Source organism: Mauremys mutica, chromosome 2 (genome assembly GCF_020497125.1).
Source record: "Mauremys mutica isolate MM-2020 ecotype Southern chromosome 2, ASM2049712v1, whole genome shotgun sequence".
Lineage (NCBI taxonomy): Eukaryota > Metazoa > Chordata > Testudines > Geoemydidae > Mauremys > Mauremys mutica.
Genome location: NC_059073.1, coordinates 292,465,950 through 292,491,813, shown reverse-complemented (window position 1 = coordinate 292,491,813; position 25,864 = coordinate 292,465,950). Strand labels below are relative to the sequence as shown.

The window sequence follows — 25,864 nt, the reverse complement described above, 5'->3', positions numbered from 1 at the left end:
TGGGGACCACAAGATGTATCCAGAGGGAGAGTCCAAAAAGAGTCCCCAAATGAGCCCAACTATCTTAGGCTTTTTCCCCCCTATTTATCCATTAGTAATAGAATGACATGTCCCGTAAAGAGAACTTGTGAAGTGAGCAGTTTTAATGGTCAAGCAAGAGGTTCCTTCTGATTATTGATTAACCAGGTGTGGGTTTTTCCAGAGTTTTCAGCCTTGAGACCCCAATAGTCATTCCTGGGCACATCCTGCTTTTTTAAAATGCAGGTACCAGCAACTTCAACACAGTTCTTATCAGGAAGGACATGGGGTCAAGCTGCCCTTTCTGTGGCACCCCAAACCCCCTCCTCTCCTGCCTTGGTCAAGCTGAGACTGCTGAATAGGCTGATTTTAACAATAAGCCATAGTGGTTTCAGGCACTTTACTGGTTTGCCAAAATCTCCCCGTACAGTTTCACCTCACTTAAAAACTATTTGCTTACAAAATCAAACATAGAAATACAAAAGAGTCCCAGCACATTATTACTGAAAAACTGCTTCCTGTCTCATTTTTACCATACAGTTATAAATCCATTGCAATCTAAATATTGTACTTACTTTCAGTGACTATTTATCTAAGGTCAAGAAATGGTTTTGAGGAATCAGCAGCCAGGTTTCAGTGGGCCCTGCCTTCTGTCTGACTGCTGGAGAGCTTAGATGCCAGTTCCTCTCCCAATTGGACTGTTCCAAAGCATATTCTTTCGCCTATTTTTTTATAGCTAACTTTAAACAAAACAACCTATTGGGTTTTCCAAATTTTCCTAATTTCAGTAAAACATCTTATTACTTTTTATTAAAACATTTCTAGTTATACCAATAATGTATATGGGGCATTTAAAACCAAGGTCACTATTGACTCTCTCTCTTTCATACTTGTTAACTTTCTGTCCCATCTTCCCATTCTGATTAAGAAACTGCAACTGGAGTTGTCTGCCCTTCCTTCACAAAGGCCTAAGATTTTTCTAGCTTTGTGATGTTTGGTTTTCAGCTGGCAGTGGCTGAACATACAAAATTGTTGGCTGCAATATTGTCAAATTCTTGGGTACGCACAGCAGGAATGTCAGATTCTGGGGTAACACAGGCACTAGCCATGGCTGAAGGCAGTTTAAACACCATTGATCTGATTTGCAGTCTGGTGCGTGGTCTACCTGCCTACTCAGTGGGGCTTTTGGGCTGGCATTAGTACCTGCCTTTTCCCACCACCTAGAAGCACGTCTGAATTGGCCACCTTCCTGTTAAAAGTGTATCCATATTTATTAGCCTACAAAGTCTTTTTTCCATGTATGATCAGAATGCAGCTATCATTTCAGAGCAGTGTTGTAAAACAACCAAGAGCTGGGGATTAGCACTGGAGCCTGCCTCTTACACCACTAAGGTGGGTCTGATCTGTCCCTTAGCAACACTTCCTTGGGCAGTGTTAATTATGCCAGAGGGTGAGCATGAAGCTGAAACAATAGATGTGGCAATCCATGTGCATGCTTGCCTCTCCCATGGGTGACTCGCTTTTGGCCTAGCTACCCTTCTCTAGTGTCCTGTTGGCTTAGGAGGGGCGTTCAGATCCTATCATGAGCTCCAGTATCACTGCCATAAAAACCCTCACGTTCCCCTGTTGGCTGGTTAACTTTTAATTAAAACTAAATTCAGGTGTCCTGTCCTAGGCATCTTTTACAGGTGGTAAGCAACGTCTCACCTGTCCACAGCAAGCCCAGCCCGTTTCTTTGGTATGTCTTGTAATGTTATTGGTCCTTAGCCACTCTTCTTCAGAGCTCTGTTGCATTAACCCCACCCTCCCCCTGCACCCTTTGTGCTAGAGCAGTGGTTCTCAACATGCGGCATGTACATCTGGGGGTACGCAGAGGTTTTCCAGGGGGTACATCAGCTCATCTAGATATTTGCCTAGTTTTACAACAGGCTACATAAAAAGCACTAGCAAAGTCAGCACAAACAAAAATTTCACACAGACAGTGACTTGTATATACTGCTCTATATACTATACGCTGAAATGTAAGCCCAATATTTATATTCCAGTTGATTGATTTTTTAATTATATGGTAAAAATGAGGAAGTCAGCTATTTGTCAGTACTAGTGGGCTGGGACACTTTTGTATTTTTATGTCTGATTTTGTAAGCAAGTTGTTTTTAAGTGAGGTGAAACTTGGGCGTACACAAGACAAATCAGACTCCTGAAAGGAGTGCACTCAACCTTTCCAGATTACAATCACTGTGCTAGTGTACCTGGAGACAGCAGTGGATGTTTCCCACTGTTTTATTTACCAGAATCCCTTTTCTACAGCTGGGGAAAATAAGACAGAGAGAAACTAAGTGACTTGACCAAGGTGACATGAGTGTGTCAGTGTGTGTATTGCCACCTTCTAGGGGCTGGTTCCCTTAGAGGGTAACAACCCACTACTGCTGCCAGTTACTTTGTTAGTTCTAGTGGTTGAGTGTGAAATAAAGGCTGGGGTTACACACTGAATGAAGGATAAAAAGAACTTGAATAACTGTGTATTCAGTGAACGAGGCAGGGAGCCTAGGGGAAAAACTAGGTTGCGGTCATATAACTAGAGGGTCACACAGTTCATAGCTTCTGTAGGCTGAGATCACTGCACACAATGGGGCTCCTGGCATCCCTCCCTCCCCCCACAAGCTCCCTGTGTGCCACCCTCCCATCCCCCTGCAGTGCAAGGTCTTCCCACAACCCCTATCCCCCACATGCGCTCCCTCATGTCCTCCATTCTAGGGTCCCCTATTTTCCTCTCCATTCCAGGGGCTCTGTGTGACCCCCCACTTCCCCTTCTGTGCCCTATGCCAGGGGCTCTCTGTGCCCGTTTCCCTTGTGACTATGCCTGTCTTAACCTACCTGTGTCTAGGGGGACACACTTTGTATCTTTTGAAGGCCAAGCTCACTGCACACACCAGGGGCTCCTTGCATCCTTCTATTCCTCCCCATCCCCATAAGCTCCCTGTGTGTCACCCTCCTGGCCCCCGCTAGTTCAGGAAGAGATCTAAATAGGTCAGTTTGTATTATGGGTAATTTGTTAAATGATTTATTTGGGGCCTGGGCTTCACAGCAACATTATGTTTCGCGGTAGTTTTGCATGTGTCCACGGCTAAATTTGTCTCCCGCCGCCACTGCCACGCTGTTACATGGACACAGTCACACCACCTCCCTGAACAACATAAGGCCAAGCAGAGAGAAGTCCCTCATATGTCAGCATGTTAAACTCCCTTGGGATTCTGAGCAGAGTGGAGATGGGGGAGGTAGTTATGCTGCAAGGTGTTAATGGCGGCCATGAACCAGCTCGTAGACCTACAGACTGATCCCATGTTCAGAAGTTATCACCTTGCGTTCCCAAGGAGCAGAGGAATGCTATTGAGTTGAGCGTAGAGCCTCAAGTCCCTCGGCCATTGGAAGCCTGTAGGATGATGTATGTGCACCGGGAGCTGACGTCAGGTTGCAATGGCAACCGTAATTTGGTCATTTCCTAACTTCTGAGTACTTACTTGGCCGCCGTAACGTTCCTTTAACATTGTTATCTTGGCTGCCATATGGATTATAGTGCAGAATTTCATTAATCGCCTCAGTGGGTAGTTCTCAAAGGCCGGGGCATAGCCCCCCGGTGGGTTTCTGTAGGTCAGAAACTGGTCCCTGTTGGCAGCCATTCCACGGCCGGGTGCTTCTGGTCAGCACTGTCCATGCTCTTCCCACACCATATGCAAAGTGACTGGAATACCCGTCACACCGATGCTCTACCAAAACACAAGGAAACAAAACACCCAGTCTCGGGGAGGCACTGAATAACGCTAGCGCCCTCATGGGCAAGAGGGAGAGACAGAGCAAAACTCCTCTGGCCGGTGAGAGCGGAGCCTGCCCCTCCCCAGCAATGAAGGAAGGAGAAGGTCTCCTTCCAAACAGGCCTTAAGAGTGGAGCACCCCCTCCACGTATGCCGGGATCAAGAGCTCCACTAGGAATCCCTTGAAGGGCTGAAAGCAGTAGTTCAAAGGATTCTGGGAGATGGGGGTCACATGCAGGGGGCGGAGGAATAGCTGCCTCTTGCGGTACTGGAGGGGAGAGGATGAGACCGATCAGCCTGTACATGTCCTTATTTGTATATTTATAATGATAGCGCTACTTCTCCTGGCCTGTGGCTCCCAAAGTGCTTCACACACTGTGCAGGATTCAGCCCACTACTTGGAATGCAGGAGCGTCTCTTGCTGCCCAGGAACTGCCCACAGTGCTGTAGGACAGGAAGGGGGGAAGAATTCTCTGACCAGCGGAAGCAGCAGGGGGGTAAGATTTACCTGTGGAATGCAATGCTCCGACCAGGCATTTGTCCGAGACAGCCGGGGCAAACACCCTGAGTCGGGGCACAGGGCTATGGACTCTTTCTTTAGGAAGGTCGCCCCGTGAATCACCATCATCATTTCCTGCAGCACTTGTGTCTCCCATCCAAGCACTGGCCACCCTAGACCTTGCTTAGCTTTATCTGTTAAGACCACAGTCCCAAGCAGTAGAGTTTTAACCAGGGAAGGGATGAGACGGTGTGCACTGCTGAACAGCTGTTCATCAGTCATAAGCAACGTCCTTCGCATTAACACACTCGCTTTCTGCGTTCAGTGCACCTCATTTTAAATGAGCTAAGATACATGAATGAACATATATCTGGCTTTGAAACCTCCCAGGTGGCTACGTGGGGAGGTGTCCCTGTAAGCGGGCTACTGGTGTGAATCAGAAGCGTTTGTGGCTACGCTGGATCGTCAGACCTCTGGACTCGTATATGCTAGTCAGGCATCAGTAATCACTTCTTAATATAACAGGCTTCCTCTTGGCCCATCCTGCTTTGTCAGTCACCCTCTTGCCTCTTTTTTTTGAGTAATGCCCATCTCAGAGCCAACCAGTTTACTCTGTGAAGTGAAACCATACTCCCTTGGGCTGTGATCTCACCAGATCTCATGTGCTGGGCAGGTGCTTTAATGTTCCAAGTTATTAGACATTACGTCAGAGGTCCCCAAGCGGTGGGGCGTGCCCCCTTGGGGGGTGCAGAGGAACATTTTGGAGGGAGTGTGTACCCCCATCGGGGTTGGGGAAGGAGTGCCACCCAGCTTGGCTGCTGGCCCCATGCCGGGGATCCCGGCTGCCAGCTCCACGCCCAGGGCTCCACTCCCACCTCCAGCTGTGGCCCCAGCCTCACCCCCCATACCCCATGCGTGTGTCCGTCCTACTCCCGACCCTGGTTGCTGCAACTATGTCTCCAAAATTGTGGCCTGTACTGTGGGTTCTCATCCCGATGCATTGTAGCATGTATTTACTTCTTCCTCCGCTGAGCCGCTTGTCATAGTCTGGGTCAGACCTTTTTGTGTCCTGGCCATTGTGTTTTGTCAAGTGATTAAAAATGTCTGGAATATTAAACCAGAAAAGCTGACCCACTTTAACCAGTCACATCACTCTTTGTCCTCTTTCGATTTGCTGGCTTTTTTCAAACCGCATCTTCTATCTGTCACTTGTCTTCGCCCTGCCCTCTGAAACGTCAAGCCTTAGAAACCTCCGGTGTTGCCAGACTCTTAACAGATCCATGGATAAACCAAGTGGGTATTGCATTGATTACTGTGTCACTGATCGTTACAGGGATTGAAAATGGCATTGGGCCAGGACCTTTATAGTTCACTTGGGATCACTGCCATAAAGAGCGTTGCTAGTCTGAAGGACCAATGACAAATTCAAGATCTGATGTATTGTGAACCAACAAGGCTACAGAGCCAGGCTATATGCCACTGGAAAACCAGGAATCCTGTCTTAATCGCTTCTAGCATTGGTGGGTCCCAACCCTTTGGCTGAAGTGTTTCCCCCAAGTTCGATTCTAACATTATTTTAGAATCTAAAGAACATCTAGCGCTAAAAAGAAAATGCTCTGTACTGTGTGAAAGCTGGGCCTCTCAGCTTTCAAGTGTTAGAAAGCATTAATCTCTAATATGAATGGTTAATAGGTTACCAGCTGCTACAATCACACCGAAATTGCAGCTGCAAGGGGGCAAGAAGGTAATAAGAATGACATGACTTCATGGTCTGGTGTTTCAGAACCCACCATTCGAGACCAGTGAAGTTTGTGGCAAGTGTCAGAAATGGTTCAATCCTGGAGACAGGCCTTTGAGTGCCAGCCCTGGAAAAGTACAAGGATGGTGCTGGATGTCAAGGATTTGGAAAGACCTGGCGCCTTTTGAATCCAGCTTGGATCAGGAGTGTTCAAAAGTAGTTACCATCTCTTGGTTATGCAGGAATGTGGCCCATGCAAAGTGCATTTGGTGGATCCTTACTCTGTAAGAGGTGTCTGCTTTCAGGGTTCAGACTGTGGAGTAGCCAGCCAGAGCTGGCTGCCTGAGCACCTTAATCTGTCTCTGACACTGCTAACTTTCAGGACTTTAAAAGCAATTCAGTTTTTCTGCTGTCTCTCTGCCGAGCTGCTCAACTGTCCTCTCCCTAACTGCAAAACTACAGCATTCGTGACTGTAACCCCTTCCCTCAAGGAAAAACACAAATCTGCTTCCACTAGCTCCACATCCTCACTATGTTTCAGCTGTCCCACCCGCCCGGGGGAGATGGCCTGATGGTTCAGAGGGTGGTTCAGCGGCATGGCCCATTCATTCTTTGAGTTCTCTCCAAGACTGCCGACTAAAGGGCTGGCAGGGATGCATAAATCCATCTAACAGGAACTGTACTGAAGCCACCAATTCAGAGGGTATGTCTACCTGGGGATAAAAGCCCCTGGCATGGCTGACCCATGTCAGCTGCCTCAGGCTTGTGGGGCTAAAAATGGCTGTTCGGGCTTGGGCTGGAGCCCAACCTCTGGGACCTTGCCTGAGTGTCTACATAGTAATTTTTCAGCCCTGGAGCCCAAGACCTGTGAGCCAGCTGCACATTTGTTATCCCCGTGTAGACAGAGAGAGAGGCCAGCAGAGGCATCAGCTTTTGGATATTACTGTGCTGGGTCAGATTCAGATTGTTAACCTGGAAAAAGTTCCCCTTACATCTCCCAGTCCTTGGCAAGGTTTGGGCCCAATGCATTTCAGCGTGTGACATGCAGTAAAATGTGGGCTTGCTTAAATGTATAATTCTTCTTGCTTGTGTCTTAATCTTAGCTACCCACTGCTTAAGCTCCCCTTACCTGGAACGGGCCCTGTGGAGTACAGCACCCCGGTGAAGGATTACTCACCACCGTCTTCAGAGCCGGGCCACCAGCAAGGAGATCCTAGTGAGAGACCTGATTGGGTAGGTCTTTTGCGTGTGTGTGTATGTGCTGCCCCCTGCTGACTTGTGTGTGTGTGTGTGCACGCGCGTACGCACGCACCTGAGAGAGAGAGCCGGGGGGCGGTGGGGAGTTCACTCTGGTGTTATTTGCACCTTAATATAGTGAACGGAAGAAGTGCCTTGTAATTTCTCACCTCGCCTGGCTGTTAAATTCAGGGCTAATGTACTCCTGTCGTTAGACTCGAATGCTGTCAGGAGACCCAATTCTGGGCCTTCAGAGTGGGTGAGTAAAAGCTTTCAAATGCTGTTCAGCAGGAGCCTGCAGTCCAAGGGGAGACAGAGAACCGTATCCTGAGTCAAGTGTTGCATTTTGCTTGCTGCGTTCTTTCACAATTATTATTCAGTTATTTTAAGTCAATTTAGTGCTAGTGGTAGGTGCTGGATTCTTCTTAGCGTATGTGCAATGTGCTGCTGGTGGCACGTGACCAGGATTCAGCACCGAATTTGGTTCACTGGTTGCATCCTTAGCTTCCCTGGCCTGGGCCAGGATCTGACAGGGAGTGCGACATGAATGCTGATCCTTGCCCCTGGGGCTGGATTGACAGCCCAGAAAACAAAAGGTCTCAGTTCTTCCCCTCCAACAGGGACAGTGCGGGCAGTGACAGGGCAAGCTCCCCCCACCACTCTGCTAGCATGCCTCAGCCCTGCCATGGGACACTCCCCCCGCATAAGGGTGAGAATACAGCTCAGCCAGTCTGTACTGCTGCTATCATCCATGGAGATGCTACCAATCAGGGGGTCACTTACTGCTGTACCCCTGTCTGTGGGGATTTGGTCTCTGACCTACCAACCAGTTCACAACTCCTGCTCCACCGACCAGCCACCAGAACAGAATGACTGGTCCATCACTGCCAAGCTGAGCTGGGATCAGACTGTTGGCCTGGAGGTGAAAGGCTGTGGATCCCAGTCCCTGTGCCTTGAGCGCTTCAGTACATCCTGTGTGTTCTCTCCTTTGGCTCGGCTAGCTGCCTGGAGTGTCCGCGGTAACTAGGAGCCATTTGGTGCCAGTTCGGGTCTCATCTCCAACATTTATGCCTACTTCTTAAGGGCAAAACCAAGCGTTTTCCATTTGAGGTTAAGCAGCCACACTCAGAGCTGGGTGACTGTCCCAGCGTGATGAGCCCATTGTGCTCTGGCAGTGGAGGCATGAACAAAGGGTTAACACTGACTTGGGTAGAAGCCAAGGGTTTCTTGTATCAGCCAGGATCATGCAAATCAATGCTGCTGGTGTCCGAATGTACCGGGTAAGAGTTTGACTTTTCTTCGGCATGAGCAGCCTGTATCCACAGCCCTTCTTCTGGAGGCTGGGGACAGTTCTAAAACCGCCCCCCGCTCAGCATAGCTCTGCAATGCCCTTCCCTCCTGACCTGCGGGATCCCTGGGTATCCTAGTCCTTGGCACATCACAGCTCTGCCAGGGCACTTCAAGCCTAACTTGCAGCCCCCTGCTTTTACAGTCCCAGGCCTCTCTTCAGCAGAGGCTGCCAAGTGCATGAACATTTTTGGTAGATCAAGGTGTCCCCGCTCTTCTGGCTGTGGCTGAAGCCACCTGTCTTCCTCCAGGCTCCTGCAGTCGCTCCACTGCAGCCAGCCCTAGAGGCAGCTCGTGTGTACAGGGCTATAGGCTCAGACTGCAGCTGGCTGAGGAAAGCTTCTCTTCAGCCATGGCACTCAGGTCAGCTGCTAGAGCGTGAAGGGTGTGGCCACCAGAGGCCACACCCACTCCAAAGCGGCATGCAGCCTGCCGGGAAGGAATGGGAGAGCTACCAGGTGAGAGGGGAACGCGAGGGAATAAAAACTATGAAGCTAGAAAGAAACCAGAAAATGAGAGGAGGAAAACAGGCCATGGTCGGGTGTGGCACAAGAGTGCGTGTGGGGGGCACCCGTCCCCCATCCGTCACAAAAGAGGGGACTGCAAGAAGGAAGGCTTAGGGGTTGATGCTATAGGGTTTGCAGGAGAGATCCCTGCTCACTCCGCAGGCTTGCAGACTCCACTGTCTCCAGAAGGTCACCTCTCTCTCTCCCCCGGCTTTCCCCACAGTACCTGGGCGCTCCCGTGGCCTACATCCAGCAGATCTTGGTGAAAGCCACAGTCTCGCCATGGCACAAGAACTTCCTCGCTGTGGACGTGTTCCGCTCGCCGCTCTCCCGCGTCTTCCAGCTAGTGGAGGAGATCAGAAACCACGCCCTGAGAGACAGGTAAACGCCCATGGATTAGAGAGTCCGGATACGGAACTGGGCCTGCCAGTGTCACGCGGACTCCCCTTTTGACCTAGTGCTCTGTGGGTCTAGCCATCAGGATTGAAATCCTTAGACTCCTGGCAATAAGGAAAGCAAGAAACTAGGTGGGCTTCAAGGCAAATGATGTCACATTCTTTCCACACCCTAGTGTAGACAAGTTCATATTACTCCAAAAGTAATAGCAAAAAAATGTTGAAGTACATCAGAAGCAGGAAGCCTGCTAAACAACCATTGGGGCCGTTGGACGATTGAGATGCTAACGGAGCACTCAGACACAATAAGGCCATTGCAGAGAAGCTAGATTAATTCTTTACATTGGTCTTCACAGCTGAGGATGAGAGGGAGACTCCAAAACCTGAGCCATTCTTTTTAGGTGACAAATCTGAGGACTGTCCTAGAATGAGGTATCATTAGAGAAGGTTTTGGAACAAATTGATACACTAAACACTAAGAAGTCACCAGAACCAAACGGTATTTACCCAGGAGTTCTAAAGGAACTCAAATGTGAAATTGCACAACTACTAACTGGTATGTAATCTATCGTTTACACCAGCTTCTGAAACAGATGACTGCAGGGCAGCTAATGTGACGCCAAGTTTTTAAAAAAGCTCCAGAGGCAATCCCGGCAATTACAGGCCAGTAAGCCTAATTTCAGTACCAGGCAAACTGGTTGAAACTATAGTAAAGAACAGAATTATCAGATACATAGATGAACATGATTTGTTGGGGAAGAGTCAACATGTTTTTTGTAAAGGGAAATCATGCCTCGCCAATGTATCGGCATATGAAGAAGTGAGGTTTTTTTACCCACGAAAGCTTATGCCCCAATAAATCTGTTAGTCTTTAAGGTGCCACCGGGCTCCTTGTTGTTTTCCCAATGTATTGGAATTCTTTGAGGGGGGTCAACAAACATGTGGACATGAGTGATCCACTGGATATAATGTACTTGGATGTTCAGAAAGCCTTTGACAAGGTCCCTCACCGAAGGCTTTTAAGCAAAGCAAGCAGTCATGGGACAGCAGGGAAGGTCCTCTCATGGATCAGTAACTGGTTAAATGACAGAAAACAAATGACAGGAATAAATGGTCAGTTTTCAGAATGGAGAGAGGTAAATAGTGGTGTCCCCCAGGGGTCTGTGCTGGGACCAGGGCTGTTCAACATATTCATAAGTGATCTGGAAAAAGGGATAAACAGCGAGGTGGCAAAATTTGCAGACAATATAAAACTACTCAAGATAGTTAATTCCAAAGCAGACTGCAAAGAGTTACAAAGGAATCTCACAAAACTGGGTGACTGGCCAACAAAATGGCAGATGAAATTCAGTGTTGATAAACGCAAAGTAATGTACACTGGAAAACATAATCCCAAATATACACATAAAATGGCGGGGTCTAAATTAACTGTTACCACTCAAGAAAGAGATCTTGGAGTCATTGTGGATAGTTCTCTGAAAACATCCACACAATGTGAAGCGGCAGTCAAAAAAGCAAACAAAATGTTGGGAATCATTAAGAAAGGGATAGATAATTAGACATAAAATATCATATTGCTTTTATATAAATCCACGGTATGCCCACATCTTGAATACTGCGTGCAGATGTGGTCACCCCATCTCAAAAAAGATATATTGGAATTGGAAAAGGTACAGAAAAGGGCAACAAAAATGATTAGGGGTATGGAACAGCTTCCATAGGAGGAGAGATTAAGAAGACTAGGACTTTTCAGCTTGGAAAAGAGATGATTAAGGGGGGATATGATTGAGGTCTATAAAATCATGACTGGTGTGGAGAAAGTAAATGAGTGTTATTTACTCCTTCTCATAACACATGAATTAGGGGCCACCAAATGAAATTAGTAGGCAGCAGATTTAAAACAAAAGAAAGTATTTTTTCACACAATGCACAGTCAGCCTGTGGAATTCCTTGCCAGAGGATGTTGTGAAGGCCAAAACTATAACAGGGTTCAAAAAAGAACTAGATAAGTTCATGGAGGATAGATCCATCAATGGCTATTAGCTGGGATGGGCAGGGATGGTGTCCTTAGCCTCTGTCTGCCAGAAGCTGGGAATGGGTGACAGGGAATGGATCACTTGATGATTCCCTGTTCTGTTCATTCCCTCTAGGGCATCAGGCATTAGCTACTGTTAGGAGACAGGATACTGGGCTGGATGGATCTTTGATTTGACCCAGTATGGCCGTTCTTATGTTCTTACATTTTTATGTGCCAGAGAAGCTGCCAGTGCTGTGTTCAGAAAGAGCTTTCAATAGCCTTCCAGTCACAACCTTGGGCTGATGTCCTTGCTACACAGTGTTTGTTTTCAGTTCAGCTGCCCTTTTATCACATGTGTGGATCCCTATCTGGTGATGCCGCACATTCGTCAGTGGCAGGTTATAAACTGTCTCCTCTGATTACTGTGACAACGTCCTTGATGGGTAGCCACGCTGCGTGGAAATGAAACAAGGCTCCATCTGCTTTGTGTCCAGCTAGACCTCAGCTCTGGGACAACTGCCCCATTTCTGGGGCAGAGAAATAATTTCCAAACCCAGATGTTCTTGAATTAAATCTGAAATTAATAACACAGTCAGTGCCATATTCTGGGACTCACAGCTCGTTTTCACATCAAATTCCATTTATTTTAGTCTGCTAAATTGTTAAAGTGCTGCAAAAAAAATGTAAAGGAAAAAGTGTATCTGCATGTTGAAGTTGTCAGTGGGGGATTGGGCATCTCGGTACTGGACAGCCAGGGCTTTTTCCATCCAGAAGATACAGGAGGCAGTTTGCATTTTTTGCCCTGGAGACAGTTCAGGCTTTGGGCAGTTGTCCCTTCTGGGCAGGGACAGGGATGACTTGAAATTTTTGTAGTGGTTTGAACAGACCCCAGCAGCTTTGAGGGCAGCTAGCCATTCCACTGCATCCTGTCCCAGTCTCTCTCATTGCATCCGGCATTAGAGAGAAGCACATGAGCCATATGTACCTGCTAAACTGATCCGGGATGACATAGTGAATCCTGTTGCCAGGAGCGTTGTCACCATTAGGTTTCAGAGTCAATGCCTGACTGAGGGGACAGAGCAGAGTTCTGACATCTTCCAGAGCTGTTCCAAGCTCTCTGCAGACTCAGGCAGGCCTCACTACGTCAGTGCCCATGCAGAAGGTTGTCTTTGCCTCCAGGAGGACTAGAAATGGCATTTTTTCTGAAGCGAAAGCCTCGATTTTGCTGTGTGGCTCTGCGGCCGGACATGGATTTTATGCTAGATCCTGCCAGTTGCCTTATCTGTGCTCACTGACAAGGAAGTCGTGCTCTCTTTTGGGGCAATGCTAGCCAACCCTGGCCCGGGCAACCACTCTGCTACTGGGCTTTGCACACTCGGACAAGTGCCAGTGAGGCCCAGGCTGGGTCAAGTCAGATGCGTATCTGATTTGTTAGTGGGTATCAAAGGATTGTGTAAGCATCTAAAGCAAGGTTTGAACTTTGATAACAAGCATCACTTTATTGTGAATGTTAGTGTAAGCCTGACGTGAACATGAGTTCACGCCGCTTTACCCACCGGGAGAGCAGCACTTTGCAATGCTGTGACAGGTGCTCTGAAATGGAGGCCTGATCTTGCAGCCTATACTCATGTGAGGAGAGTCCCATAAGCAAGGGCTGCAGGTTTATGCCTGCAGTTTGGAAACGACAACCCAGCCAAGCCATGTATCACTTGCAGGGCGGCGCTGCTGCCCCACGAGTTCACACGGCTGGGGGCATTCCCTTTGCTGTGCACCGCAGAGGAGTTCGGAGAAGAGTTTGCTGAGTTGCTGGTGCTGAACAGTTTTACTCCTGCTGTGTCCTTCACACGCTTCAGAGCCTCTGTGACCCCTAATTAATCCATGCCAGGAATACTGAGGGAGGTGTGTATTATCATTCCCCATTAGCAAATGGGGGAAGAGGAGGCAGAGAGGTTAAGGCCCAAGTTTTCAAAAGTTCCCGCTCCTTGGGTCTGATTTTAGAAGCGCTAAACATGCATCACTCCAGCTAAAGCTAGTTACCTGCAGGTGCCCAGCACTTCTGACAATGAGACCCTGAGAGTCTTAAGTTGGGTGCTGAGAACTGAGGCCCCAGAACCAGTGAAGGCTTTTGAAGTCGTGCGTTCACAAGCCGAGTCGTGAGTGAGAATTAGAGCTCAGGAGTGCATGGGTGCGTTGCCTTTCTGAGATGAGCTGCCTGGGAATATCATAACACGCTGCAGCGTCTGGTCTCTACCTGTCTTTCAGTTCTGGGATCAGAAGTTTGGAGGAAGTCTGCCTTCAGGTGACAGACCTCCTGCCCAGCTTAAAGAAGCTGCGAGACCTGCTGCCTGAACATGGCTGCCTCCTGCTGTCTCCAGGGAACTTCTGGCAGAATGACCGAGAGCGCTTTAACTCCGACCCTGATATCATCAAAACTATCCACCAGCACGAACCAAAGACACTGCAGACATCGGCTACCCTCAAAGGTAGGCAGCCCAGTGGTGCAGATGCTGGGAGAGGTGCCTCATCCCTGCTCTGCTGTTCCAGTCCCAGGTCTCTCCTGAGCCGATTGCCAGCAGTGCCAAATCGGGCCGTGGTTTTTACCTCACGCAGAGTCTGGGATGAGGCCACCAGACTCATTCCACCCAGGCTTTTAAGTTGGATTTGGACCCAGCCCTCCAGAGGTGAAAAGTGGGTGTTCTAACCGTATCAGCCTGCTGCCCGTGGGAAGAGAGAGAATATCTGTGTGTAGCCAACAACCCCCCACGTCCTTTGATCTAACCATGCTGCTTTCTCCCACCCTGTCTCTTTCTGGTTGCTCTGAGAACAGCACCAGCTGCGCTGCCCTAAAGGCGGGGGTGGGCTGGGGGGTGAATGTTCATAGGGCTCCCTCTTGTCCTTTCATTGATCGTTGCCTGGAGTGACCCACGGGGCTCATCCTCAGGTGGGCTACTGGTGCCAATGAAAGTCTCTTGCTTTAATTAGAATAAGGAATCTGGCCATGTCTGAAGTCATGCCGCTCCCTGGTTCCACACAGTTAGAGGATTGTTCACTCCTTTCTGTATAAGGGGATCCAGTTAAGGTCAGGACCCCTGTAATCCCTCCTGCCTCAAGAGGGGCATTGGAGCCTTCAGACTTGTTGATTTAAAAGTTTCCCAGTTCCGTACTCAGAATGTGTTCAGCACTATAACACCCCGAAGGAAGACAGGACTCCGTCCCCGGGGACCTTACCTTCTCCCAAGCAGAAAACGAACACACACACTCCCAGAGAATGTGCTGATGTAGCGCATGGATGTGTAAGTGTGCACAGCAGTGGCATGGGGTCAGCATTGTACTAGTTAGATTGAGTAGAGGAGGCCGGGCGTAACAGTCTGAGCACAACCTCAAAACCTCACTCAGTCTTTGCTCTCTCCCAAGGCAGGTGACTGAAGTTCCATTTTACTGTGTGTGATGTGGGGACTTGGGGTTGGGGGGAGCCCTGGAAGGCAAAGGCCCTGCCTGCTCTGTGGGGATCTGGCAGCCCCTGTAACACATGGTTCTGCAGCATCCTTGCCCAGCTGGGGAGGAACACTCATGCATCGTCCCTCATCGACCTTTGTCCAGGCTCATGGTGTTGTGCTCCTGTTGCGTTTGCAGATCTCTTGTTCGGCGTCCCGGGGAAGTACAGCGGCGTGAACCTGTACAACAGGAAGCGGGTGGTGTCCTACACGGTCACGCTAGCTCTCCAGCGATATGATTCCAGGTAAGGCGCCTTGGCTCTGCTACTCCCATGTCAGGTCACCTGCCTGTTGGGCTCCCGTCTTCTGGGAAGCTGGTTGGTTCTCGTTATTTGTCCTTTCACTGTTCTGGAAAGAGCTGGGCAGAGCACGGTCAGATCCTCAGCGGGAAGGCGCTATAGAAGCATAGAATATTATCATCATCAGTGTAAAGCTGTCTGGCTCCACTAGACACACAGCACTGTCGCTTTAAAAAAAACCCAGCGCACCCAGGAGCCACCCCAGCGTTCCTCTGCGGATGGCTGCCCCTGCCCACAATCACAGTCATCTTTCCAACACATATTTGTAGTACGTGGAGTCGTTCCCCTGCTGGTGGCAGCTGGTTGGCCTGGGGAGTTTGCGTCAGTCCAGCTCCTGATGGATGGGCTTCTGCGTCCCAGTGAGCACCATCCTGGCTGGCAGTAGCTGGCTCCTTGTTGGCCGTCTCATCAGAGAGGGCATGGACTGAATGGGACTAGAGAGCGAATGCGCCTCTCCCTCCTCCGCGTGGTTCTCCCAGGGCAGCCTGGCAAGCCAGCCGGTGGAGGTTTGCCCTGCCGCTGCCCATGCTGTGCATGGGGGAGAGAGGCCTCCCGTCTCCAGGACTGTCCATTGGCATCATTCATCAGCGCTACTTACCCAACACCTGCAACAGGAAGCGTGTTTGAATCTACAGCACGCACCAGCCACCAGAGCCCGAGTTCTTGGTAAACCCCAACCCCCCTCGCTAAACACCTTTAATGAGGACTTGCAGCTCCCCTCTCTGAATCCTCTGCAGGGGAACTTGGTGATACACGGGCAAGGAATGAGGTGCAAAACCTAGACAGGCAGAGCTGGCCTTGCTCTTGGTTGCCGAGTATTGCATAAATCTATAGAACCATGTTCCCGGCTGGCTGCAGCCCCCAGGCCCTCCTCTGAGGGGTGTGTTAAGTGTACAGCGTAGCACCAGGGTCACATCCTTCTGCCTTTCTCCCGTGTCAGGTTCCTCACAAGCCTCCGCTCCCGGCTGAAGCTGCTGCACCCTAGCCCCAACTGCACCCTGCGGGAGGAGCACATCGTTCACGTCCACTTCAAGGAAGAGATCGGCATTGCTGAGCTGATCCCCCTCGTCACCACCTACATCATCCTCTTCGCTTACATCTACTTCTCCACACGTAGGTTTGTGGGGAGCAGGGAGGGCGAGTGTCCTGTCCATGGGCTTCATGGCAGAGGGGACCCCAGGGGCCTGGTGGCACAGGACACCCTGCCCCACGTGTAGGGAGGACAAAGCACCTAGTCTTCAGTGCTGCAGTCTCCTGGCACTCCTGCAGCCAGGTGAAGCCGAAATCCTACTGGGACATAGAACTAGGACGTGGAGGGGAAGAGGCCTTATTAGGTTTCAGCTGTTCTATTTCCTGAGCCAGTGCAGGGTTGTTCCCTGTGGCGTATCCTACAGGGCTCTGACCTGTTCAGTTCTAAATGCCCCATGTGATGGCACATGCCCCACTTCTCTGGGGGACCAGCCCACGGCCGGAAAGATCCCACATGTTGTCTGCGGTTGTGCCGTCAGGACCTGCCACTGATGTGAGGTTACGTATGCTCCTTTCACACATCCCTGGTCTGTCCTGTAGCTGGAATGACCGTCTGTGGCCCACCCCTGCGTTGCTCTCCTTTGGCTGGAGTGTGCCTCTCTAGTACTGTGTTGCTATGTCAGCACTAGCCAGGCATCCGAGGCCTTGAACCCACCGCTACCATCCCTGGCTAGCGTGCTGCCTGTTGAAGCGAATGAGCACGCGGATCCGCTCCCCATGATGGGGAAGTTGGCATTGGCTTTCCCCCAGTGATGTGGGCCTTGTGTTCTCTCTTGCAGGGAAGATTGACATGGTGAAGTCAAAATGGGGCTTGGCCCTGGCAGCGGTTGTGACGGTGCTCAGTTCTCTGCTCATGTCGGTGGGGCTGTGCACGCTGTTTGGCTTGACGCCTACGCTCAACGGAGGGTAGGTATCCAGAAATAGCCTCCTGCTGAAAGAAGGGACAAAGGGAGGGTGGGTGCTAACCTGTCTGATGCCAGCTACTTAGCCCTTTGTGTCCAGGATCGAGGATTTTCTAACCATGCCCACTTTCCTGATCACTTTCCACATTGCTTGGCCCTGCTTCCCCAGGATACTGATGGACCGGACGGCTCCTGGCCTCATGGGGACATTTTGCTGCACATCCGTCACACCTCGCTGCTGACGGATTAGTGAAATATTGTGTCCATCTTTTCTTGGCACCTAGTCAGCCCCTTCCTGCTCCAGTCACCATGGCTGGCATGCCGGTGGGAGGAAGCCTGCTCTGAATCAGACCGATGCCTAGGGCAGGAGGTTGTGTGTCTTTGCCTTCCCTGGCCGAGGTTCTCTGTGTTTTGCTCAGTGAGGATGGAGGAACCTGGCACTTGTGGCTGATGGGGACTAGCAGGGAGGCTTTGGGGCTGTTACTGGTGGGGATTATTGACTCTTCCCTTGGGAGGGGGTCCATGGGTGTTGCGATCCAGGTGTTGGGTTACTGCACTTGGCTGTACCAAGGTGGGAAGCTGCATGCTCTGGAAAGGCTCCACCAGGCACAAAGCTCAGCAGCCTTCCTGCTAAGTAACACAGGACCCTGTGAGCGCATCACCCTGGTGCTCGCTCTCCGTAGGCTTCCCACTGAACACAGCACCAAGGTCACGATCTCTGTCAAAGCCCACTTGAGAGGTCGCCTCTCCCTCCAGCTCAGCCACCCCCCTTGCCAGCTGCGGTCCCCTGGGCCAGTGATGCTGCCAGCCAACGGGGGAGGCTGGTGAGCGCAGGAGACAGAACTGTCTCAGGAGTCAGCTCTAGCCTGAGGAACTTCCTCCCACAAGAGCTAAGAAGGCTCACGGGCCTCACTGCACTCAGAACTCATTTCTTCTGCTTCGCTCGTGATGATAACAGCCTGGTACGTTGTGGTCCATTCTCGAACCCTCTCTTCGTGCTGGAGCAGCCGCCGGCACCTCTTGACTCCCTGCCTACTCCTGACCCCCGCAGTCTGGTTTCAAAGGTAGGCTTACCACAGAGACCTGACTGTGAGGGATGGAGGATGGGGTCCTCCTGCAGGGGACACATGTAACCCATTTTGTTAGGTCTGATGGCAGCCCCCGATATCTCTGAGCAGGATGGTTTTTGTTGGCCTCTTGTGGGAGTGGCTAGGTGAGGTCCTTCTGCAGGTTAACTCCTCCTTGGACAGATGCTAGATGGAGGTTATGAGCATAGACTCCTCTCTCTGCAAGGGCTGTCACAGGGAGGGGGTCCCACAGGGATCCATCTTGTCTCCCATGTGCATAGGGCTGCAAGGGGAGATAGTGAGGCACCTTTCAGTATTTGAAAGGCAGTAGGATCTCTCTTCCTTTCATCAAGCGCTGATGCTCTGGTCTCTCCTCTCCCAGCACCTGTCAGAGGTGGGGACGTGATGGGAGCCAGCTGGCGTGGTCTGGATGAGATGGAAGCGGTGCTGATAGGCTGGGGTGGGTTGAGAGCCAGCTACCTGAGAGATCACCTCTCTCCCTGTGTCCCTTTGGACCCTTACCATCTGCTGGGGTTCTCTTCCTGCTGATCATGAGGGGTAGCTTTCCAGGCCTGGTGGCGAGGTGTCCTCGGTGGAACCTGCACCCTCTGGCAGTGTGCCGGAGCTTGTGTTTGGCCAGCTTCAGGATGCCATGTCAGCCCTGTTTGTTTGGTCAAGCTTTCACTTGACCGGTTTCTGCAGCAGGGTTACTAGAGGGGAGAGTTTTAGTAGAGCCTTTACTTATTTCAGGTCTCTAGTGCTTTGGTTTTGTACAGTACCACCATGAAGCATGCTGTTTGGAGGGCAGTGTGTAGATCCTAGGATTACATAAGGACATAAGAACGGCCACACTGGGTCAGACCAAAGGTCCATCTATCCCAGTATCCTGTCTGCCGACAGTGGCCAATGCCAGGTGTCCCAGAGGGAATGAGCAGAGCAGTTAATCCTCAAGTGATCCATCCCCTGTCGCCCATTCCCAGCTTCTGGCAAACAGAGGCCAGGGACACCATCCCTGCCCATCCCGGCTAATAGCCATTGATGGATTCTAGATACCAGCCATAGATTATCAGCACTCTGCCCTGCTAGGGCAGCTTTCATCTGAGGATCTCAAGGCACATTGTGCAAATATTAATGAGCTAGAATAATTGTAGGAGGGAGGCATAATCCCTGCTTTACAGGTCAGAAAACCAAAGCACACGGAGCGAACTGACATGCCCCAGGGGTCCGAAAGAGTCACTGGCAAAGCCAGGAGGAGAGTCGGAGCCCCCTTGCTCTAATCACTGGGCCTCTCCCTGAATGTTTCCATAAACCAGTGAGCAATGGGAGTGTTTCCATTGACGACTTTGGGTGATGGAGCAGGCCCTAATGCAGCACCTTCTGACATCAATTGTGCTGAGCTCAGGATAAATGCCTCGATAGCTGCGTAAGCATGGCACTCCCCCCACCCCCCTTCTCAGCCCTGTTTCTGTTTCAGTCCCTTTCTCGGTGATTGCCTCACTGTGGCAGACAGTAACAGCGGTATCCTTTGCAGTGTCTCAGCAGGGATGGGGACTGTTGAACTTGTATTTGTATGGTTTGGTTGTAGGAGGCAAACAGCTTGTGTTTGTGCAGCACATGCCCAGCCCTTGTTTCAAGAGAAGTTGGTGTCTCCTTGGATTTGACATTCTTACTCATGAACAGTATTAAACGTCCTGACGGCTCTATAGGTCAGTGATCTGTTTCATCTCCGAGCCTGCAGCGTGGTGATCAGTTTGTACCTTCTGAAGCAGTGGGTGCTGATGGCTAACAAGGACATGGCTGATGAGAGAGTTTGAGTTTTGTCTTTCTCGTTTCCACTACCTACCAATCACCTTGAAGGTTTAGCATAGAGTCCACACTACAAACATTCGCTAGTTACATTCTGTGCAGAGCTGCCGCACAGCAGAAGTCTCTCGTCTGTCACACTCCCTCTCTCCCCAGCACTTTCCATCCCCTAGTGCTTTTCTCACACACAGCCCCGGGTCTTAAATGACCACTCAGGGAACTGACAGAATTTGGTTGGTTAATGGCAGGGTCTTTTAATAAAGATGAGCCGAGCTGCACTTGCTGGACTGGAGGATTCTTGAGGTGGTCTCTTTCGACAGGAAGTTGCCTAGAAGTGATCTCTGCGTATGTGTATTTGTTTCACCAGTGAAATGCAGTTCCTACATGGCAGCTTTGGCCAGGCAGTGAAGAGAGTACTATCTCCAACTACAAAGGAACTGTAGGCAGGCAAAATATAATTGCTTGAGTTTGAATTAGGCCAGGATACCAGGGCTAACACCTTTGTTGGGGAAGAAAATGCTTTGAGATCTTTAAGACAAACCATGAATGGCTAGGGTCTGGGACTTATCTGAAAACTGCATGTGTAACAACATGCTGGGGTAACTGTCTAGTCCAGAGCCTGAGGAACGAGCGCCTCCGACTGAATCCCCAACAGCATTTCCAGTAGGTCCTCCTGGGAAGTCTGTCCCAGTACTGGCCCAGCTTAGCTTGTGAGATCTGTCAAGACCACAGCCCGAGGTGGTGTGACTGCAGACTTCTAAAGAGACAGCCATCTCTAGCCACCCAGGGCATCCAGAGGAGGCTATAAAGCGGGCTTGAGGGGATGTTTTAGGGATCTGTGACAATTCAGATTAACTTTTCCCCCCTCACGTTGCAAACATTGAGAGAGAAAGTGATAGCACAGCTGTTTTCCCTCTCCGTTATCTGCGAGGCTGCTTGTAGTTTGTGATTCTTCAGACATGGAATTTGCCACAGAATCCACTTCCAGCCACAGTGTCTCCTCTAGAATCGGAGCTTTAATTAGACAAAAGATAGTTCTAGCCCTTATGGTGTGAAGATAAGCAGAAAAGCGTGACCTGAATTGAACTGAGGCAGGGAAATCTGCAGGCAACCTGGAACAAGGCTCTGAGAGCTGCAAAGTGCCCAGTTCATTTCAGTTTGTTGTTGACTCTGACGTGCTGAAGATGGTGTGACGGTGCTGCCCGTGGGAGCCAGCTGAGGTCACTCAATCAGGGTGAACTGCAAACCAAACGGGGCAGACAAACCCCAAATGCTGGTGGATTTACCAAGCCAGCACGAAACAGCTTCTGCAGTACCTCGCTGGTTACTCAGAAATCCAAACAATGCAGTTCCCTTAAAGTACCCAGCCTCAGGCCTCCGTCCAGACACACTTGTCAGATATGATGATGGTTACTGAAAATCTTGCTTCATCATATAAAAGAAAAGGTTCTTCCAATCCCAAAGGATCAGCCACATACTCAAGTCCAATTATAATTTACATCTTACCCAAAATACACGCTTAGAGCCAAGTCTTATTAACTAAGCTAAAATTTATTAAAAAAGAAAAGAGAGAGAGTGTTGGTTAAAAGATCAATATACAGACAGACTTGAATTCAGTTCTTGTGGTTCAGATACATAGCAGAGATGAGCTTGTAGTTGCCAAAAGTCCTTTTAGAAATAGTCCAGAGGTTATAGTTCAATATCCATATTCATGGTGACTCCAGTCAGTGACTGGGGATCTCAATCCTTATGGCTTAAGGTTTCCCCTTCTTGAAACCCAAAGCAGATCTGAGATCAAGCAGGATCATGTCCCAGGGTTCTTATACATTTCCAGCAGCCTTTTGGCCTGAGAAAACAATAGGCTTAATCCTCATTCCAAACATCCTGGCAATTAGCACAGGGTAATTTATCCATTAAACAGTTCAGATACAGGTTACCACAACCTTCAAAGAGACATAGAGACAATAATACTATTTCACTCAAGTATCATCATAAATGTTAATATTCCCTTTTTTATCTTTGAATTAAAACTATAGCAATAGACCAGACTTGTTTGCTTATATTACAAGCCCTGAGCAAACATCTCCCCTTCTATCTCTAACAATACAGACTTACATTTCAAAGCTCTATTCTTTACCTATCTTCCTCCCCGGTCTCTAAAGTTCACCCATGGGTCAGGGCAGTTGGTGAGTTAATTAACTCTTTCTGGCCCTGTCACCTTTCAATGAGATATTATATTACACTCATAACATCACAGATGGTAACTGTTAAAATTGCCAGTGTTGGCTGTTTAACTGCTGATCCTTTTAGCAGAAACACTCAGCTCATATGCTTCTCCCACAGTCCTACGCTGCTTCCCAGGGCTTTCCAGGTGGGCAAAGTCCCAGCTATCCCTACTCAACTGCTACAACCTTCTGCTTCCCCTTGGCAGCTTCTGTGATGGGGTTATGTGATATTGATGCAAAACTCGGCAGCACGTTGAGAAATGGCAAAAGTGGGACCAGCATAGAGTAACTGGAATTCAGTGGGGAGCTCAATAATGCAGGAGTTGAGAGCCTCCTCTGCTTTCCTAATGAATGCAATAAAACCTGCACTCGCCAGTGGAGCGGCCCCCCAATTTCCAGTCTGGGGGGTGCCACAGAATCCAGGGAACCTGGCTGCAGAGTGGAGGTGCAGCTTGCAGTGGGGGCTGTGGTTCTGCATTGGGGATATGGACAAAGGGGGAGGGGAGAATGCACTAGAGGAACTGTGTTATACAACCCTCTCCCTCCCTATCTATCTCATAGAGCTGGAAGGGACCCCAAAAGGTCATTGAGTCCAGCCCCCTGCCTTTACTAGCAGGACCAAATACTGATTTTGCCCCAGATTGGTAAGTGGCCCCCTAAAGGATTGAACTCACAACCCTGGGTTTAGCAGGCCAATGCTCAAACTGCTGAGCTATCCCTCCCCCTCTTTAATACTTGCATCACTTTCTTATGCAACCATTGAGAGGGCATTAGCCAGTGCCTGTGTGATTCCCGCACCGTGACCTTCATGCTACGGACATGCCCCTGCACTTCGCTCAGCTGATCTGATGTGAGTGCAGCATCCCCCTCTCCTGGCACAATTCATTGGCCAGTGGGCCGGGGCCCTTTGGATCACGCCACTGCTACTTGGGAGCTCAGTCGCCACGCTTGTCTCGCCCACACCCATTCGCTGTCAGCGTGGGCGAGAACAGCCGGTGCCGCCAGGCAGCCTTGGGAGAGGGTTGTGGCTTTGCTCTTGTTTGGAAAAGGAGCCTGTGCGGCTTCCTCTTGCCGTGTTTGTTTAATGGATCAGTTCAAGTGAGATAGCAGAGCTGCCGTCTGTGCCAGATTTGTTGGTTCCCTAAATGCAGCGTTTGACCTTGCAGGGGGGAGGAGGACGACAGAAGGAGCTGTTCTGCCCTCACTTACACGTGTGCGGCTCCTGCTGAAGCCAGTGGCAGCTGCTTGTGGGTAACCTAGGGCAGCGCTTGGTCCTTAGGGCTCAACACAGGCAGCAGCAAAGGCAGCCACTGGATCTAGACTGTTCTCAGTGGTGGCAGATGACAGAACAAGGAGCAATGGTCTCAGGTTGCAGTGGGGGAGGTTTAGGTTGGATATTAGGAAACACTATTTCACCAGGAGGGTGGTGAGGCACTGGAATGGGTTACCTAGGGAGGTGGTGGAATCTCCTTCCTTAGAGGTTTTTAAGGTCAGGCTTGACAAAGCCCTGGCTGGGATGATTTAGTTGGGGTTGGTCCTGCTTTGAGCAGGGGGTTGGACTAGAGACCTCCCGAGGTCCCTTCCAACCCTGAGATTCTCTGATTGCTTTGCCTATAGCCCCATCGCTTAGCCATCCTGCCTGCTGCTGCTTCGCCACGGAGAAGAGTTTCCATCTTGGCTCCCCATCCTGCCCGCCCCTTTCCGTGCCACACAAGCCCAGTGCTCGTAATGCAGCAGTCGCCTCTGAACCCCCACGAGAGAGACGGGTGTCTGTGAATGAGTCTGGCTGGTGGTGGTGGAGAGGTAGCAGGAACCTGCCATGCTCAGCAAATCCTGGGTACTGGCCCTATGCTTGGAGCAGCTGTTTGCTTCCCCGGAACAGAGCCAGCCTGGCTGCCGTGAGCAGCCCAGAGAATAGTGGCGGTAGGAGGGAGGGGTGACAGGAACCCCAGCAGGGGCCAGGGAAAGTCTGGTTGTTTTGGAAAAATCGAACTCATTGTCCTCCCTCAAGCCCGGCCTTAAAACTCTCCTCTGCCAGGATGCGACTGCCTGCTGCTGTGCCGCGACACGTGGTGATCAGTACTGTCTCATTGGTTCCTTGCGCTGCCCCACCAGTTCCCAGCCCACCGTGGTAGCTGTTTAGGTACCCTAGTGCGGTGGGGAAGAGAGAAATCACCCCAGAAGCTGATGTCTTTCCTCACGGGGCACTGGAGTTTCATGATGTTACTGGCCTTTAGAAAGGCCACAAGGGGGACCAGTGGGCTCATGGTCCATGGAGCCTTTCATGCCTGGCCGGTGACCAAAGGGCAGCACTCACTGTGGGAAAGGCGTGGTGAGCTCTGGATGGTCATGTCGCTGCACACCGGTCCCCCTAGCGGGTTAGCTGACAGGCTGAGGAGGGAGGCCCGAGTATGGCATGACCCCTCCAGTGCAGCCGGGAGACTCGGCGCAGGGCAGAGCAAGTCAGTGCAGTGCAGGCTCCAGCTGGTCTGTGATCAGAGGGCATCAGTCTCCAGAGCCACGGGAGCTCAGCAGCACTCGCTGACACCGCAGAGGGACGTCAGACAGGCGTCGTTCAGGGATTTCGTTCAGTGGCGGGAAGGTCGGTGTTAGGAAACCCCACTGTTGGGCCTTCAGTGCCCATCCAGCTGGCACTCCCCTCCTTTGACCTCCTCCCCTCCCCACGATAGGCCAGGCTGTCCTCTCCCGTCGGCCTCCCTCTGCATCGCGCTGTCCTGCACAGACAACGCTTCCCCCTGCACGCTCAGCACAGGCTCACTCCAGGCGTGGGGCATCCTCTGGGGGAGTTCCCCACAGCGTCTACGATTGTAGCAGAGCTGAGTCTGTGTGATAACTCCCCATGGGCATCTGCCCTCCTCCCCCCCATCCCCCGACTCTCTCTGCAGTGGTTTGGTTTGATCAGTGGAAGGATTGCCTGAGGTTCGTCAGCGGCTGGGTCTGACTCCTCCCAAACTGGCTGTTTATGGGTCGCTGGATTGCCGTAGTGCTCAAAGCTCTGACCCTGTGCTAGAGCCATACAGACCCCCAGAAGGGCGCTGTCCCTGCCCCGGCGAGCTTAAATCTAACGTTAGACTGGCACGTGATGGCTAGTCTGGAGCAACACAGTCAGCGCTGCCGAAACGTTACCGTCTGTCTGAACCAGACACTGCACAACCTCTCGCCCGGTCCTAGAGCCCACTGGTGTATTGAATGAGAGCCCGGAACCAGCCCTGCCCTGCACTAGGCTGAAGGGTGCTCCCTTGTTTCTCACTCTTGGCTTTGTTTTCCTAGGGAGATTTTTCCATACCTGGTGGTGGTGATTGGCCTGGAGAATGTGCTGGTTCTTACCAAATCGGTCGTCTCCACGCCCGTCGACCTGGAAGTGAAACTGAGGATTGCACAAGGTACCCGTCTGGCTCTGGCAAGGGGGGAAATTCCTGTTCGCTCTGGCCCCAAAGGGGAGTGATTGTAATTCTT

The 25,864-nt window shown here is 50.6% G+C and overlaps 1 protein-coding gene across 4 annotated transcripts in view; it reads left to right on the top strand.

Moving 5' to 3' along the window:
* Window positions 1-25,864, top strand: part of LOC123363087 (SREBF chaperone) — a 121,452-nt gene that overhangs the window by 62,801 nt on the left and 32,787 nt on the right. For all 4 annotated transcript variants that reach the window (XM_045003819.1, XM_045003818.1, XM_045003822.1 and 1 more), the window contains 7 exons: window positions 7,171-7,300; window positions 9,380-9,537; window positions 13,831-14,051; window positions 15,202-15,307; window positions 16,302-16,474; window positions 17,170-17,296; window positions 25,679-25,791. In XM_045003819.1, coding sequence (XP_044859754.1) covers window positions 7,171-7,300; window positions 9,380-9,537; window positions 13,831-14,051; window positions 15,202-15,307; window positions 16,302-16,474; window positions 17,170-17,296; window positions 25,679-25,791 — 1,028 coding nt within the window. The remainder of the gene's footprint in view (window positions 1-7,170; window positions 7,301-9,379; window positions 9,538-13,830; window positions 14,052-15,201; window positions 15,308-16,301; window positions 16,475-17,169; window positions 17,297-25,678; window positions 25,792-25,864) is intronic.